General features: G+C 41.5%; 1 protein-coding gene across 1 annotated transcript; it reads left to right on the top strand.

Annotated features, from left to right (window-relative positions):
• The first annotated feature begins 186 nt into the window (after positions 1 to 186).
• Positions 187 to 8,910, top strand: uhmk1 (U2AF homology motif (UHM) kinase 1). The gene is made up of 9 exons (XM_075484988.1): positions 187 to 1,046; positions 1,370 to 1,499; positions 2,317 to 2,503; positions 3,468 to 3,659; positions 5,068 to 5,162; positions 5,251 to 5,327; positions 5,421 to 5,519; positions 7,864 to 7,952; positions 8,170 to 8,910. Exons 1-9 carry the CDS (start codon positions 743 to 745, stop codon positions 8,314 to 8,316), a joined length of 1,320 nt encoding a protein of 439 aa, XP_075341103.1. The 5' UTR covers positions 187 to 742; the 3' UTR covers positions 8,317 to 8,910.
• The last annotated feature ends 5,040 nt before the right edge of the window (positions 8,911 to 13,950 follow it).

Here is a 13,950-nt window from a genome sequence, read left to right as displayed (position 1 = left end):
ATTACATGCCATGTTGCTGAGCTTTACTTTAGCCAGACAGCATATTATTTGCGTTTGTAATGACTGACTGTCATATAGGGAATGTGAGAATATCTTAAGGATTACAATTCAACAATGAAGTGTTCACTTTATCAAGTTAAATGTTCAAATGGCTCCTGAAATGGTCCAACCGGAGTCCAGCGGAAAATAACATATTTAGAAAGTGTAAGTACACTCCTCTCCGGCAGGAGGCGGACTGTAGAAAAAGGTGCAACAAAAAAATAAAAAGAGGCAAGAGAAACGGAAGTAAGGATAGTATCAACAAACTGAGCAAAACGTCACTGCAGTTGCAAACAATAACTTTTAGAAAGTTTTCACACACTCTTTCTTAGTCTTATTAGTGTCGCATTATGGAGGGGGGATTTCCCGCGCGTCCTGGAAGTGGATTGCTTTTGTGCTTAAACTCAGTGGCTAGTTTCACTCCTTGAAAGAGCTAAGTTGGCTAACTTTTTGTCAGCTGACTTGTGTGAGCTAATTTTGTCAGCCTCTGTCAGCAAACGGTAGTCTAATATGCTCAGATATTGCTCTGGGATTAGTTTGAACGCACTTGTGGGTGTAGCCAGCTTGTTCACTGGTTGGCGTTTACACGTCTAGGTGGTTTGTATGTGGCGCTGATAGATTTCGGTTTATAATGCTCCCGCAGCTGCTTCTACCTGTCAACTAGCTGGCTCCTCTGCTCCTGTCTCTCGTTCGCCGTCGCCCAATGGCTCACTGTGGCTCCTCTGAGCCGAGCGCAAAAGTACAGACGACCCGCCCGGATAGCGTCCTGCCGCCACAGCTCAGCGTAGACCAGAGCATGAAGCCGGTGCTGTTTGAGATCTTTGGCGAGATATGGACCGTCCAGTCGCGGCTTGGCCAAGGAGTGTCGGCCTCGGTGTACCGGGTCAGCTCCGGCAGAGCCACCACTGCCGCAGTCAAGGAGTTTCAGGTCGACTCTCAGGGAGGAGATTACGGGTATCATAAGGAGAGGTCCGTGCTGGAGGACATCCAGGGACATAAAAACATTGGTAAGAACATTGTCTCCCTTGTTTAAGATGGTGTGGCTACACGTAATCCGAGCAATGTGATGAGACTGCTTTGGGTATGCATTGTCTCTTTCAGTTGAATACAGAAGATTTTCTCTAAGACTTCATATATAGTTGCTACTGAGTCATTTGACAAATGATCATTTGAGAAAACAGGAGCAGGTGTCAGTATTCTGTTTACACCAGAAATCTGCATCACGTCCCCCCTTAATGAAGTACTGAAAGGATGTTTTCTTCTTAGTGTTAGTACAGTAATGTAGGCTTAGCAATGTGCATAGTGATGGATTCGCTGTCTGGCTTCTCAGTGACATTATACGGAGTGTTCACCAACCACAGCTGCATGGGTGTTGCCACCCGCTGTCTTCTGCTGGAGCTGTTGGATGTCAGCGTGTCTGAGCTGTTGGTGAGACGCAACGGTGGTACCCAAGCTGGGAGGTAAGTGAAGTGATGTCACTGCTGCTCACACGGATTCCAGTGTGTAATATGCTAGCTATACACAAAAGCAGAAAGTCCTACCTCACTCTCTGTTCCAGTTACTGCTACTAAAGCAGTCTACTTTTTTTTTTTTTCCTTTTTAACCAGTGCTTTAAAATAAATGCACTGTACACAGATTTGTCATGCAGGTAATTTCTGTTTTATATGAGTGAGTTCTTGCAACCATCATTCATTTGTCAACCAATGGTTCTAAAAAGGACTAAAGATACTTAGTTTGTGCCATATTGTGTCTAAGCTTCATTAAAAAAAAAAGTACACTTTGTTATCTATGGGTAAAACTAATGTTAATGAATTTTTAGAATATTCTAGAAGTTGTTATTTTGGTTTAAATGACAGCAGTGCTTGATCTGCATGGACTCTAATCCACAATCTTACAATGTTCCAAAGTTTCTCAGTCTTCAGTTGGTCTATTCATGTTCAGTTGGCTTGAGATCAGATGTGCCATGCAGGAAGGTCTTTGACAGTCAGTTATTTCTTCTTCTCCTTTGGATGTTCAGTTAATTATGCAAAGCCGGGAGGTGTGTTTGCGCTAATTTTTCTGCTCCGGTGTGAATCCTTTTCCACAAAGATGGAATGAAGAGCTGCTTCTCTTCGGCCGGTGTGGTATCATTCTCTCTCCTGCGGGTGTCAATCTGCAGCACAACAAAGCAAAGCCATGATTTGAATAGCAACTGCCCCAAATCCTTTGGAAAGAAAGTACAATGAATGAGACAACGAATTCTGTGTGACTCCATATTTTGCCATTTTTTTTGGGCAGACCCCAGCAGGGCCATTCCATGTGGCTCGTCCAGCACTGTGCCAGAGACATCCTGGAGGCTCTCGCCTTTCTTCACAAGGAAGGCTACGTCCATGCTGACCTCAAACCACGCAACATCCTCTGGAGTGCTGACGACGAATGCTTCAAGCTCATCGACTTTGGCCTCAGCTTCAAACAGGGAAACCAGGTTGGCGTGTGTTAGAACTTGCATGTTAAAGAAGACTTTTTATGCCTTTCTCTTACAAGTTGATACTGTTTTGTGAGCTCTTGATGAGATGCCTTTGACAAAACACCACAGAGAGACACCCTAGCTCTTTCTTGTTAACTTTGATTTGACATCTTTTGTCATTGCAACTCATTTTAGGTCATGAAGTGAGCAACTTGACTTCCCCCCCCCCCTCTCCCTTATGTGGGTTGTGTCTTAATTGAGATCTGTCCTGCAGCTTTCATCTACCATATTAGTGTAAATCGGATGCAAACAGCTGTTGAAGCATGCTACCGCAGTATGAGAGTGTACAGAGCCTAGCCTGAGAGCTAACAGTAGCACAGACGGCACACCGAGCTCACACTTCCACACACCAAACAGATAATGCTTGACTGGAAGTTTTATCCTCAAATATTTACATTTCCCCTGTGTGCAGTTCAGCCATGGATAGCTGGTTCTTATCGCTCGTTTAGGCACAAAGATGTCGTTGGTCATGTGTTGAACTCTCCCAAGTTCCTAACATGCAGCACCACAGATAGGAAGGCTGAAGTAATGTACATGTGGGCCCGCAGGATAACACATTTGAAATCCCTCTATAATAAATAAACTCTCAGTTTCATTGTCTGGGCTTTCCTTTGTATTTCTTCATTCTTTTGCAGTAAACATAGAATTGTGAGAAATCAGAAATCATAATTTCTAACTTTTGACAGGGAAAAAAATAAAGGATGCCAATTCGATGATGAATGAATGATAGATATTTTGTGTTAGATGGCCCCAAACTAAGTGCAGAGTGGGCATTTTTAAGAATTTTTAAGTAGGTAGTGACTTCAAACATTTAAATATGTGCTCTGAAGCGCAGAAATTGTACTTTTTTTTCCATAACATGTCCCCTTAGAAACAATAAGAGGGGATTTGAATTATTTCAGTTATGTGCTTAATTTTTCAGGATGTCAAATACATCCAGACAGATGGGTATCGTGCTCCAGAGGCTGAGCTTCAGAACAGCCTGGCCCAGGCTGGGATGGATGCAGACTCAGGCTGCACGGCTGCCGTTGACCTGTGGAGCCTGGGTGTCATCTTATTGGAGATGATCTCAGGAATCAAACTCAAAGACACCGTTCGCTCACAGGAGTGGAAGGTATGACAGCTTTCCCTAGAGAGCTTCTATAGATAGATGGATAGATGGATTAGATTTCCCTTTTATTGTTCCACAATGGGGAAATTAACATTGTTACAGCAGCAAGAAAGATCCTTAACCCAGGAGAAAGATAAAGAAAAAAAACAATAGAACACACAACAGCAGGTAGTATCAGCAATAGCAGCAGTTGTACATGGGCTAGTGATTTGCACAGTGTAATAGTGGTTTTAGCACATTAGTTATTGCACATTTGATCTCCTTTTGATTGATTGTTAAGCAGTCTGACAGCAGCAGGAAGGAAGAACCTGCGATATCTCTCTTTCACGCACTTTGGGTGAAGGAGTCTGTCGCTGATGGTGTCCTGCATGGTGTCCAGAGAAAATGGCTGATGCCACAACAGGGTCAAAGAAGGTCCCCAGGAGCGCTCCCTGCACTCCAAAGGACCTGAGTTTTCTGAGCAGACAGTCTGCTTTGACCTTTCTTATAATCAAATCAAATTTATTTGTATAGCACATTTCATGTACAAACAGTTCAAAGTGCTTTACATAAAATAAAAGCATTGCAGCAGGGAGTGGAAGAAGCATTAAAAATGCATAAAAGAATATAAAGAGAAACAAATAAAATCATTTAAATTAATTTTAAAAACAAGCGCATAAAAGTGCACGGGTGTTATGAGTCCAGTCCAGCCTCATCATCGTCAGTGACGAGGCCGAAGATGGCAGAGTCGTCAGAGAACTTCTGCAGGTGTGCAGAAGTGTGCCTGAAGTCTGCAGTGTACAGGGTGAACAGGAAAGGGGCCAAGACTGTTCCCTGTGGAGCCCCTGGGCTGCAGACCGCCGTCTCTGAGACATTCCTTTGGCCTCACATACTGTGGGCGGTTGGTGAGATAGTCTGGAATCCAGGATGTGAGACGGGGATCCACGTCTGATAGCTCCAGCTTGTCCCTCAGAAGCAGATAGATAGAGAGATAGATAGATAGATAGATAGATAGATGGATGCTTTTTTTGATATGAAATAATTTTGTTTCAATAAAAGCAAACCTCAATAAAAAGCAAAAAGTAGCATCAGGAATAAACATAAAGTGAAGTAAGGTGATGTTGAGTACACATAAAGTGACACGAGTTAAAAAGGCGAGGCATTCACAGTCCGTCATATTGTCCATAGCACCACCTGTGGTGCTGAAGTGCCCCCCTCCCTCCACCCCTTCCCAATGTGCTGCTATACAGTCTAATGGACCGGTTCTGGGGAATCAGGGGCCCCCAAAATACTGTATCAGAGCAATTCTGGAGCGCTTCAACACCTGAAAGTTTTCAGCAGGGAGAAAAGCGTTAATGCAGCTGAGCTGTGTTTTTGCTAGGTTCATTAGATCTGAAGTCATACAGTGTGTGGTCATGTCTCGGTCCTGCAGGATAACAGTGCTTCCATTGTAGACCATGTCTTTGCCAGCAACAGTCTGGTATGCCCTGCCATCCCGGTTTATCACCTCAGAGACCTTATTAAGAGGTAAATTCTTATCTATTACATTGTACAATAACACTATCTAGTTCTATTATCTCCAGTTAGTTAGTGTTCTTTTCCTGTTTGTGTGCAGCATGCTTCATAACGATCCAAAACAAAGATGCACAGCTGAAACTGCCCTGTTGAGCCCATTCTTCAGCATTCCCTTCGGTAGGTATCCCAGATATCCACCAACATTACTGCAACTCTGTGTGCTGTTTTTTTATATATATATTTATATATATATGTGTGTGTGTGTGCCAGCACCTCATATTGAGGATTTAGTCCTGCTTCCTTCTCCTGTTCTGCGTCTTCTCAACTTGATCGACGACAACCACCTGCACAATGAAGAAGAGTATGAAGGTATAACAAGCTTTTTTTTCTCTCTCTCTTAACATTACAGTTGTGAAAAAAAAAAAGATAAAGCACTGACCTTTTCAATTCTAAGGTTTTATGCATCAGGACACTGAAAAAAGTAAGATTTTACAAATGCAGCATTGTCTGATAAGATCACCTTTTGATAAAGTCTTTAAATTGATGTCAGTTGTAGCTGAGGGAGGAAAAGTGTACACTCGCTCGTAAGACTGTTCGAGTGACGCTTAAAAAGAATTTAACCGCATTATGTGCAACATGTCGTTAGCCCCTGGCTTCTAATTACCCTCTTCTTTTTCACAAACTACTTTAGTAACTGAGTTTGTGTTAAATTAGTCATGACATGGTGGAATATTAAATTCACTTCAATAATATTTTATTAATCTCCAAAGGGAAAAAATATTGCTGCAAAATAAATCATCAATAAAGATACGCTAATATTATAAATACATAACAAAATGAATCCAACCTTAGAGAATAAAGTAGACTAAACATATACTAAGTGAAAGTGTAGCAGAGATGGTGTGGTAGACATTTTCATGAATAGTTTGGGGTGTTGTTTTGTAGCTGGGCAACAACTCAGCTGATGATGTCACACACAGCGTCAGCAGGTAACTCAGGTTAGCTGATGATGTCACACAGCGTCAGCAGGTAACTCAGGTGAACTCTCTCAGTGGACAACATGGACAGAAACTCGCAGCCAGCAGTTCAACATGTGGATGCGAGGTGCTCCTTGTCGGTGACATGTCCAGGATTCCACCATCTGTTGTTAAAGGGATAATCCGGAGTAAAATGCACTTTAGATCAATTTACGGGATGTTGGGCGTACATACGTTGAGTTGACATCAAAATCATGTCATTCGGATGTGTTTTGAGAATTTCGATTTGACCGTTTTCAGCCAAAAGTCGTTAGCCTGGAAGTGATGAGGGCATATCGTATCGATGCTACAAAACGCTATTTTTATACTTCTTCTACAGCTCCAAACAACATAACACTTACGTGGTAGTGAGTAGAGGGTCCCTAAAGCCAAACCGAAGTGTCCCGAGGTCTTCATGTGGTCGGATATAGAGTCCAGAATGAATTTAATCAAGCCAGTACCTTTCCGGAAATGTGTCTGCTGCAGCTGCCGCTAAAGACCATGGTGAAGTTGGTTTGATATTGGATATTCGACAGATATTCACAATAAGGAAATAAGGTGTCTTCTTTTTTCCAATACCTCCCAAGCCTTGTGACCTAGTGACTCCAAACCAATGCAGAATAGTTCTCCTATGTAGCACCAACCACGCACACCTTTTTTTACATCAATTGTATCCACACTCTTTAGCGGTCTTTAGCGGCAGCTGCAGCAGCAACATTTCCGGAAAGGTACTGGCTTGATTAAATTCATTCTGGACTCTATATCCGACCACATGAAGACCTCGGGACACTTCGGTTTGGCTACCACGTAAGTGTTATGTTGTTTGGAGCTGTAGAAGAAGTATAAAAATAGCGTTTTGTAGCGGCGATACGATATGCCCCCGTCACTTCCAGGCTAACGACTTTTGGCTAAAAACGGTCAAATCGAAATTCTCAAAACACATCCGAATGACATGATTTTGATGTCAACTCAACGTATGTACTCCCAACATCCCGTAAATTGATCTAAAGTGCATTTTACTCCGGATTATCCCTTTAACCAGAGATCCTTTACTGTCATCTCTCTGTCTGCATGTATAGCTTCAATGTCAAAAGAGGCGAACTATTCCTTTAAAGCTGAGTTGCAGAGGTGTTACAGATGTTTGTGCTGCCATGTATTCTTCCTCATCAAGGCTCCCAGCCTCCATTTTAACCACCAATGATCTCTCACTTCCCTTGATGATCAAGAGAAGAAGTGATCTAAACTCCCTCCTCCCTTTTCTCCATGTGGTTCCTGCTCATACTTGACGTCTCCTCTTCAACTCATCTGGGGTCCGCTGTGGGCTCTTTTCTCCATCATTACTTGGACATTGGGCAGCTCAGTCAGCTACTGTCACATGCAAACAACTTTCTCATTGCCAAAAAAAAAAGTGGCAGTTCTCAGGAGAAATAATTCCAGCAGCACCGAATCCAAACCCGCATGCAAAAATGTTTTTCCAAAAGCAGTGTTTTCACGGAAAAAGAGCATCAGGCTGCCACTGGTGCAGTGTCATTCCAGAACATTAATATGTTATGTGTTCCTGCGACATAAAAGCTTAGAATTATAAGAGGGAATACTTTCTTTGTAAGCTTCTGTAGTTTTGTGTTGGTTAACGTCATTCCCATATTTCCTGTGGTTTGGATATTCTGGAAGAAAAAATGTCTGATTGTTGTCCTCAGATATCCTGGAGGACATGAAAGAGGAGTGCCAAAAATACGGCTCAGTGGTTTCTCTGCTCATCCCGAAGGAGAACCCAGGGAAAGGACAGGTAGAAGTGTTTTCACAGTCCAGTCACATGTTTAAATGAACTGCAACTGAGTACTCAGCAGAATATAGATGTGCATTTATTTTGAAGATGTGTCAGCAGAAGTACACACTTCCAGTACCTTCCAGGGACATCAGAGCTGGGATTCAGAATGCAGCAGAACACATACACCCATTCAAGCGTTTACCCACTAATTCCTCACTTCATGTGTGTCCACCAGGTGTTTGTGGAGTATGCCAACTCCAGCGACTCCAAAGAGGCTCAGCGGCTCCTGACAGGCCGCACCTTTGATGGGAAGTTTGTGGTGGCCACCTTCTACCCTCTCAGCGCCTATAAAAGAGGTTACCTGTACCAGACTGTACAGTGAAGTACTAAAACTGAGTTTTACGCCTCTGCATTGATTTCATTTAAAAAACAATACTACAAATGGCATCGCAGTGGAGAGGGCTTTTCCCTGTAAAAACAGCAAACGCTCAGTTCTCAGTGGCTACCTTGCAATTTAAACCTATTCACTTCCAACCGAGTGTATTTAAAAATGCATGCTGTCCGTGTGGGTTTCTACACTTAGTCTGTGTTGGCTGACCTTGGCCGCGAGGAGTGTCGGCCTTCAGTCTGTGCACTACTCTTAAAAATGCACATTCATCCAGTGCTTCAAGCTCAGTGGATCTGACTCCTTTATTGCATTTTGTGAATCTGAGCTGCATCACCTTTATACAACGCATTGCTAATTACCGGTGAAACACTCATGAGTTGTGGCAGGGATGTAATCAGAGACCTGTAGCAGGTGAACACTGACATGTTTTATTTCTCTGACCTGAACTCCTAATGATCACCCTGAAAACATCCTGTGGTGACAGATGGTGTCTCGTACTGTTGTTAAAGTAGGAGTAGTTCTCATTTTGTTATTGTTGACTTGTTATTTTGGTTATGTTGAGCATTTTGATTAAAGGTTGTGGTACCAGTGCGTTTCCTGATGTTCCCAGCTGCCTCCTCTGGCTCTTTTCAGGGAGACGGGGTGGGGACTGATCCCTCCATCAGCTGGTAGTTTTCACTCACCGGCTCTCTCCCATTATCTGAGCAAGCCAAAGGCTCCCAGAACCCTGTCCTGTTGCCTTATGCTTTGTAGCCTTTTTTACTTCCAAGTCTGCTCAAAGAATAGTTGAAATGTCCTCAGACTGTGCTTCCATTCACAAAGACATATTTCCACTGTAACACACACATGGCACATGAACAATAAAAAAAATTCAGACCACATCCTGAAAATGATCAAGGTCGGTTAAAAAAGTGGCAAATGATTTGCAATGTCCACATACCTTTTCCTCTCGGGGGGGAAAAAAAGTATATGAACCAAGTGCGAGTTCCAACAGGGGAAGTCATTTTAGCCAAGTACGAAATGTAGTTTAAAGCCAAAGTGTCTACCAGATGCAGATTTACAGTGGCGCACCATCAGCCTTCACTCATGATGTGTAGGATATTTTTAGACATTTCTCACACGTTCTGTTTTTGCTTGGAAGTTTGACAATCTTGCTCTAAATTGGCGAAGTCTCTGTTGTACTCGCTGCTATATTTCACATCCTGCTAAGTAGCTTTAAAGTTGCATGCTGCTAATGCAAGGCAAAGGGAGACTGTGCTGCTGTACTCACTGCAGAAAAAGTGTAATGTTTGAAAATCCTCCAGTGTTTTGGTCAGTTTGTGCATGAAAACATTTGTTGATGGCTTTGCTAAGCCTAACATTGCAGCACTGGGCTTCAGTGGTAATACATTCAACAAGGTGCCTGCGTTTGGATACAAGCTGCTAGTGTAAGTACAGGGAATAATGTTTCAATGCTCATGTTATGTTCTTCATAACAGTGGATATATAATACACAACAATCTCACTGTTGCACTAAAACATGACATTATTTTGTACACAAGTGCCCTTTGGCATCCATTGGCTGGTTAACGAACCAAAATGCTGCTATAACGAGATCATGCAACAAACCCACTCCTTAATTAGACTATGCAAAGAACTCCCAATTTCAATGTCAGAAAATACGCTGGTGAGTTGGAACATGGACAAAACCTAATACAGCATTGACCACGGCAAAGTTCTAAGCGCTCTTGTTTATTACACATCCAGAGCCAAAGCCTTAGATGGCCTCTGACTTCTACTGCTCAGTGATTTTTGAAAAGTGCTACAACAGTAACATGTAGCACATTGGTTTTTCATAAAGCAGCACATTACTCATCACATCTGCCAGGTTATCTGCTTGTATTTGATTCAGTTGGTTTGTTGGTCATAAAGTTGCAGACGGCTGAAGTTTTACCACAGGTTTAGAAGTGATCTGGATCTGAATCCTGGACGTTTTTGGTTAGCTGTGGCAGAGCTATGCAGTCTCAAGCTGCTTTTTTTTTTTTACTGTATTCTTGTTAAAACAATGCCAATTAGCTTTTTTACCAAGCAGCCAGAAGTGACAGTATAGGTATTATTAATGCTGGTATTTCTGCAGTAACTGCTGATAAACTAACGTCCTAACTGATTAGCAATGCTAACCTATCTAAATGGCGACCACTGGTTAGTATTTGGTAGTGCTGACTATGTAGATAGAACTGTTGACTTTGTAATCATTACCATATTTAGGTTTGCTTGTTTAGTTAGAAACACGTGTGTGTTTTATTGCTTATGATTTCTAGTTTTCATTTGCGAAAGAAGGAATGTGTTACTTCCTGTGTGTTACTTTTGACTTGGTCCTGCTTTAAAGTCTGGAGTGTGAAGATTTTCTCATGTTGTAAAGCACAAATATACTACTCTGGCATACTGCATATGTGCCCGGTAAGATTTGTTTTGATCTTTTAGCTGAATTACTGAAAAAGTTAGAGATCTGATTGTAATCAGAGGTGTGGCATGGTCAAACTTGGAAGTGATTGTTGACCTTGATGCAGAATATCCTGTTTCATTTTGTGAGAGTAAACGCAACATATCTATTAGAACACAAAGATATTTTAAGCTTATGTGTTAAAGTAAACCTAGCTATTTTTATTTAATTATGTGCTTCCTTCCATAAAAAAATCATTTCTAATGTTCATCAAAGGAAAAATTGCAGCTCTATTCAATGTAAAGTTCTAAAAAAGTATGTATTTTTCTACAAGTTGTTTTTCCATATGCCTGAAATGTGAATTCCAGTTTCCACTTGAGATGAAAGCTGGTCTAAAACTCTGCTCCAAGCACTTGACGGTAAAACAATTTCTAGTTCTAAGGTATTAAGGCAAAATGATCATTAGGTACTTTCTAAAAAAAAACATGGCCAAAGAAACACTCTGAAATGAATTTTTTCATTTCTTCCCAAACTTAGTCAAAGAGCTGGTGCAGATGATGTTTTTCTTTTCTTTTTGATCATTTCAGAATATTCCTTTAAGGCATTTTAAGCTTATATTTCAGTTTGGATTTGGTGTTTGTGTGGCTCCATAGGTGCTTTCTCTGACTTTTTCTCACAAATGTATAGTAACATTTTTGAGGGTTTTCTGTAAAAATGTAGCCGTATCACTGTTGAACAATCCCTTTGTTAGAACAAACTTACCTGACGTCTCCTGAACCAAATCTAATGAAAACTACAGAAAACTTGGTGGCTTAGAAAGCCCTCTAAGAAGCCTTTTTTAGGCTCAGTGATACATGACAAATCTGTGTATTGGCGCGTTTCTACTAGCTCGCTTCGGCTCGGCACGGCACGGCACGGCGCGGCGCGCTATTTGCGTGTTTCCACTAGCACGCAGTACCTGCAACCGGGTACACTTTTGGTATCACCTCAGCCCTGGTTCCAAGCGAGCCGAAGCGTTACTAAAACGTGACGTCAGCTGACTTGCCTTCCACTGATTAGCCGATGAGTGTCGTCACTGGAAGCGTCATAACCGCGCGACGACCGACTTGAATGTAAATAAATACAAGACTCAAGACAAGACTCCACATTTTTCTCTTGCCTTCTGTGCGACAAAAAGCCACAGGGTGAGCAGCAACACGAGCGCCTCCATGTCCTCCATGCTATCCTCCTCGTATGTTGTTGTTGTTGTTCTGGTCTTCCGGATTTGTACGTTGCTCGGCGCCGTGTAAATGACGTCACAGAGGTTTCGCGCAGCCGTGTTACGACGACCCCGCCCACATCGAGGAGGCACGAAGTGATACTCAGTTGTAATGGAAACACAACCAAGCCGTGCCGAGCCAGTGGAAATGCGCCAATAGTGGTGCTCTTAACATTGTATTGAGTTGGGTCAAGTGGGTACTTGTTCGTGCGTGTTTACAGATACTTGTTGTGTTGAGGTACTGAACATGTTGTCACTTGGTGACAGGTGATGAGTACAGATCAAGGGTTGGCACTACACACACACACACACACACACACACACACACACACACACACACACACACAAACATAAACTTTGTCATATTTTAATGTGATGTTATTTTTCCATTCAGGAAGTTTAAATGCTAATGAAAGCATAAATGTTCCATATGATGTGACAGTTTTAGAGTCTATACTTATTAAAACACTCCTAACTAAGCTCAAACTGTGTCCATCCCTGCCCAGTATCATTGGAAAATGATTCATTCATGCCTTAGAATAGTTCAGCTGGAGCCACACATGTGCCTCATTGGACATGCATTGATAAATATGTCTGTTAGAGTCTTTGTTTTTCAAAAACACCTATTCCTCGTGATGACTGCCAGTGAGCTGAAATGTATCTAAGCTGAAATAAATCAGCTTTTTTCCACTGTCTGCCAGAAAATGTCTTTCTTAAGGCTGTGCTTCCCTTCATGGCCTGGCATCAATAAGCTTTCTCCATACGTCCGTGTTAATGTGCATCGGGTTAGTTTGGCTGGTCAGTGTGCCTTCGGGGGATGAAATGGTGTTCAAGCTTTTTTTTTTTTTTTTTTTTTTTTTTTTTTTTTGTAGCAGTTTTATTGGTGTGCATGGCGTACCTTTGTGAGATGGCAAATCGGTGTGTGCACATTCTGACTGTAGCTTTGTGCTCCTGCTTGATCAACTAAAGAGTGCCGCAAGCTTTTTGTATGCTGTTGTAGTATCCACTCCATTTTTTTTCTTTTCTTATAAAAATAAAAAAAAGCACAGAATAATCTGGACGACAGATAATCTAGACGGTCTCAGAAATCTTTTCTGCACATTTTATTGAAACTGAAGTGCAGGGTTGTCCTTAAAATATCAAATATGAACTCCAGCTGCTTGGTTCTGCTCAGCAGAAGTGGTCGTTATTTGTAATTAAACTAGTCAATTTTTTTTTGCTGTTGTTTAAGTGGTAATGTCATACATACTGGCAAAGCCTTCATTCGACTAGAAAACTTATTTTCATGTAAATGATTTTTTTTTGTTTTTGTGGGATTCTCATTTAAAACTGCAATAATTATTTGGATTTTGTGAGTTGGATGAATTAATCAAAGATCTAAAGAGGCTAAAAAGCTCTGAAAAATTGAGAAGTTCTTTGTGTACATCACCTCTGGTGACTAACACAATCTTTGGTATAACACATAGTTATTTAAGCCTCTTGAGAAATATCGATTTTTGCAGGTTTGCATGCATGTGTCATCACTATATAAGTGAACATATCTGAATGAAAACAAGCCCAGAACAACAAACTGAAGTAGTTTTTTTCAACTATGATTTAAAGTCACATCCAACCTGCAACTGTTGTGTAATTTGGTCAGGGAATACATTTAAGTAGCACAAGCTCTGCTGACCAAGAAACACCAAATCCTGACAGAGCTATCCGCCATTTAAAAGCAAAACGGCGGATACCAAAGGAGAGATTCCAAATTGTTGTTCATCATCATTTTAAGACTAACTTAAAAATGGCTGTCCTCTAGAAAATAATTTACACTCCAGATCAGAACAAGCCAGAATGGTATGAAAAATGAGCAAAAAAAAGAAGAAAATAGAAGCTTTATTTGGATTTTTACTATATATCATTGTTTGTATTTCTTGCCTGCAACACATTTTAAAAAAAAGTTTGGACT

This window comes from Odontesthes bonariensis, chromosome 15 (genome assembly GCF_027942865.1).
Source record: "Odontesthes bonariensis isolate fOdoBon6 chromosome 15, fOdoBon6.hap1, whole genome shotgun sequence".
Classification (NCBI taxonomy): domain Eukaryota; kingdom Metazoa; phylum Chordata; class Actinopteri; order Atheriniformes; family Atherinopsidae; genus Odontesthes; species Odontesthes bonariensis.
This window is presented reverse-complemented; position numbering and strand designations above follow the sequence as displayed.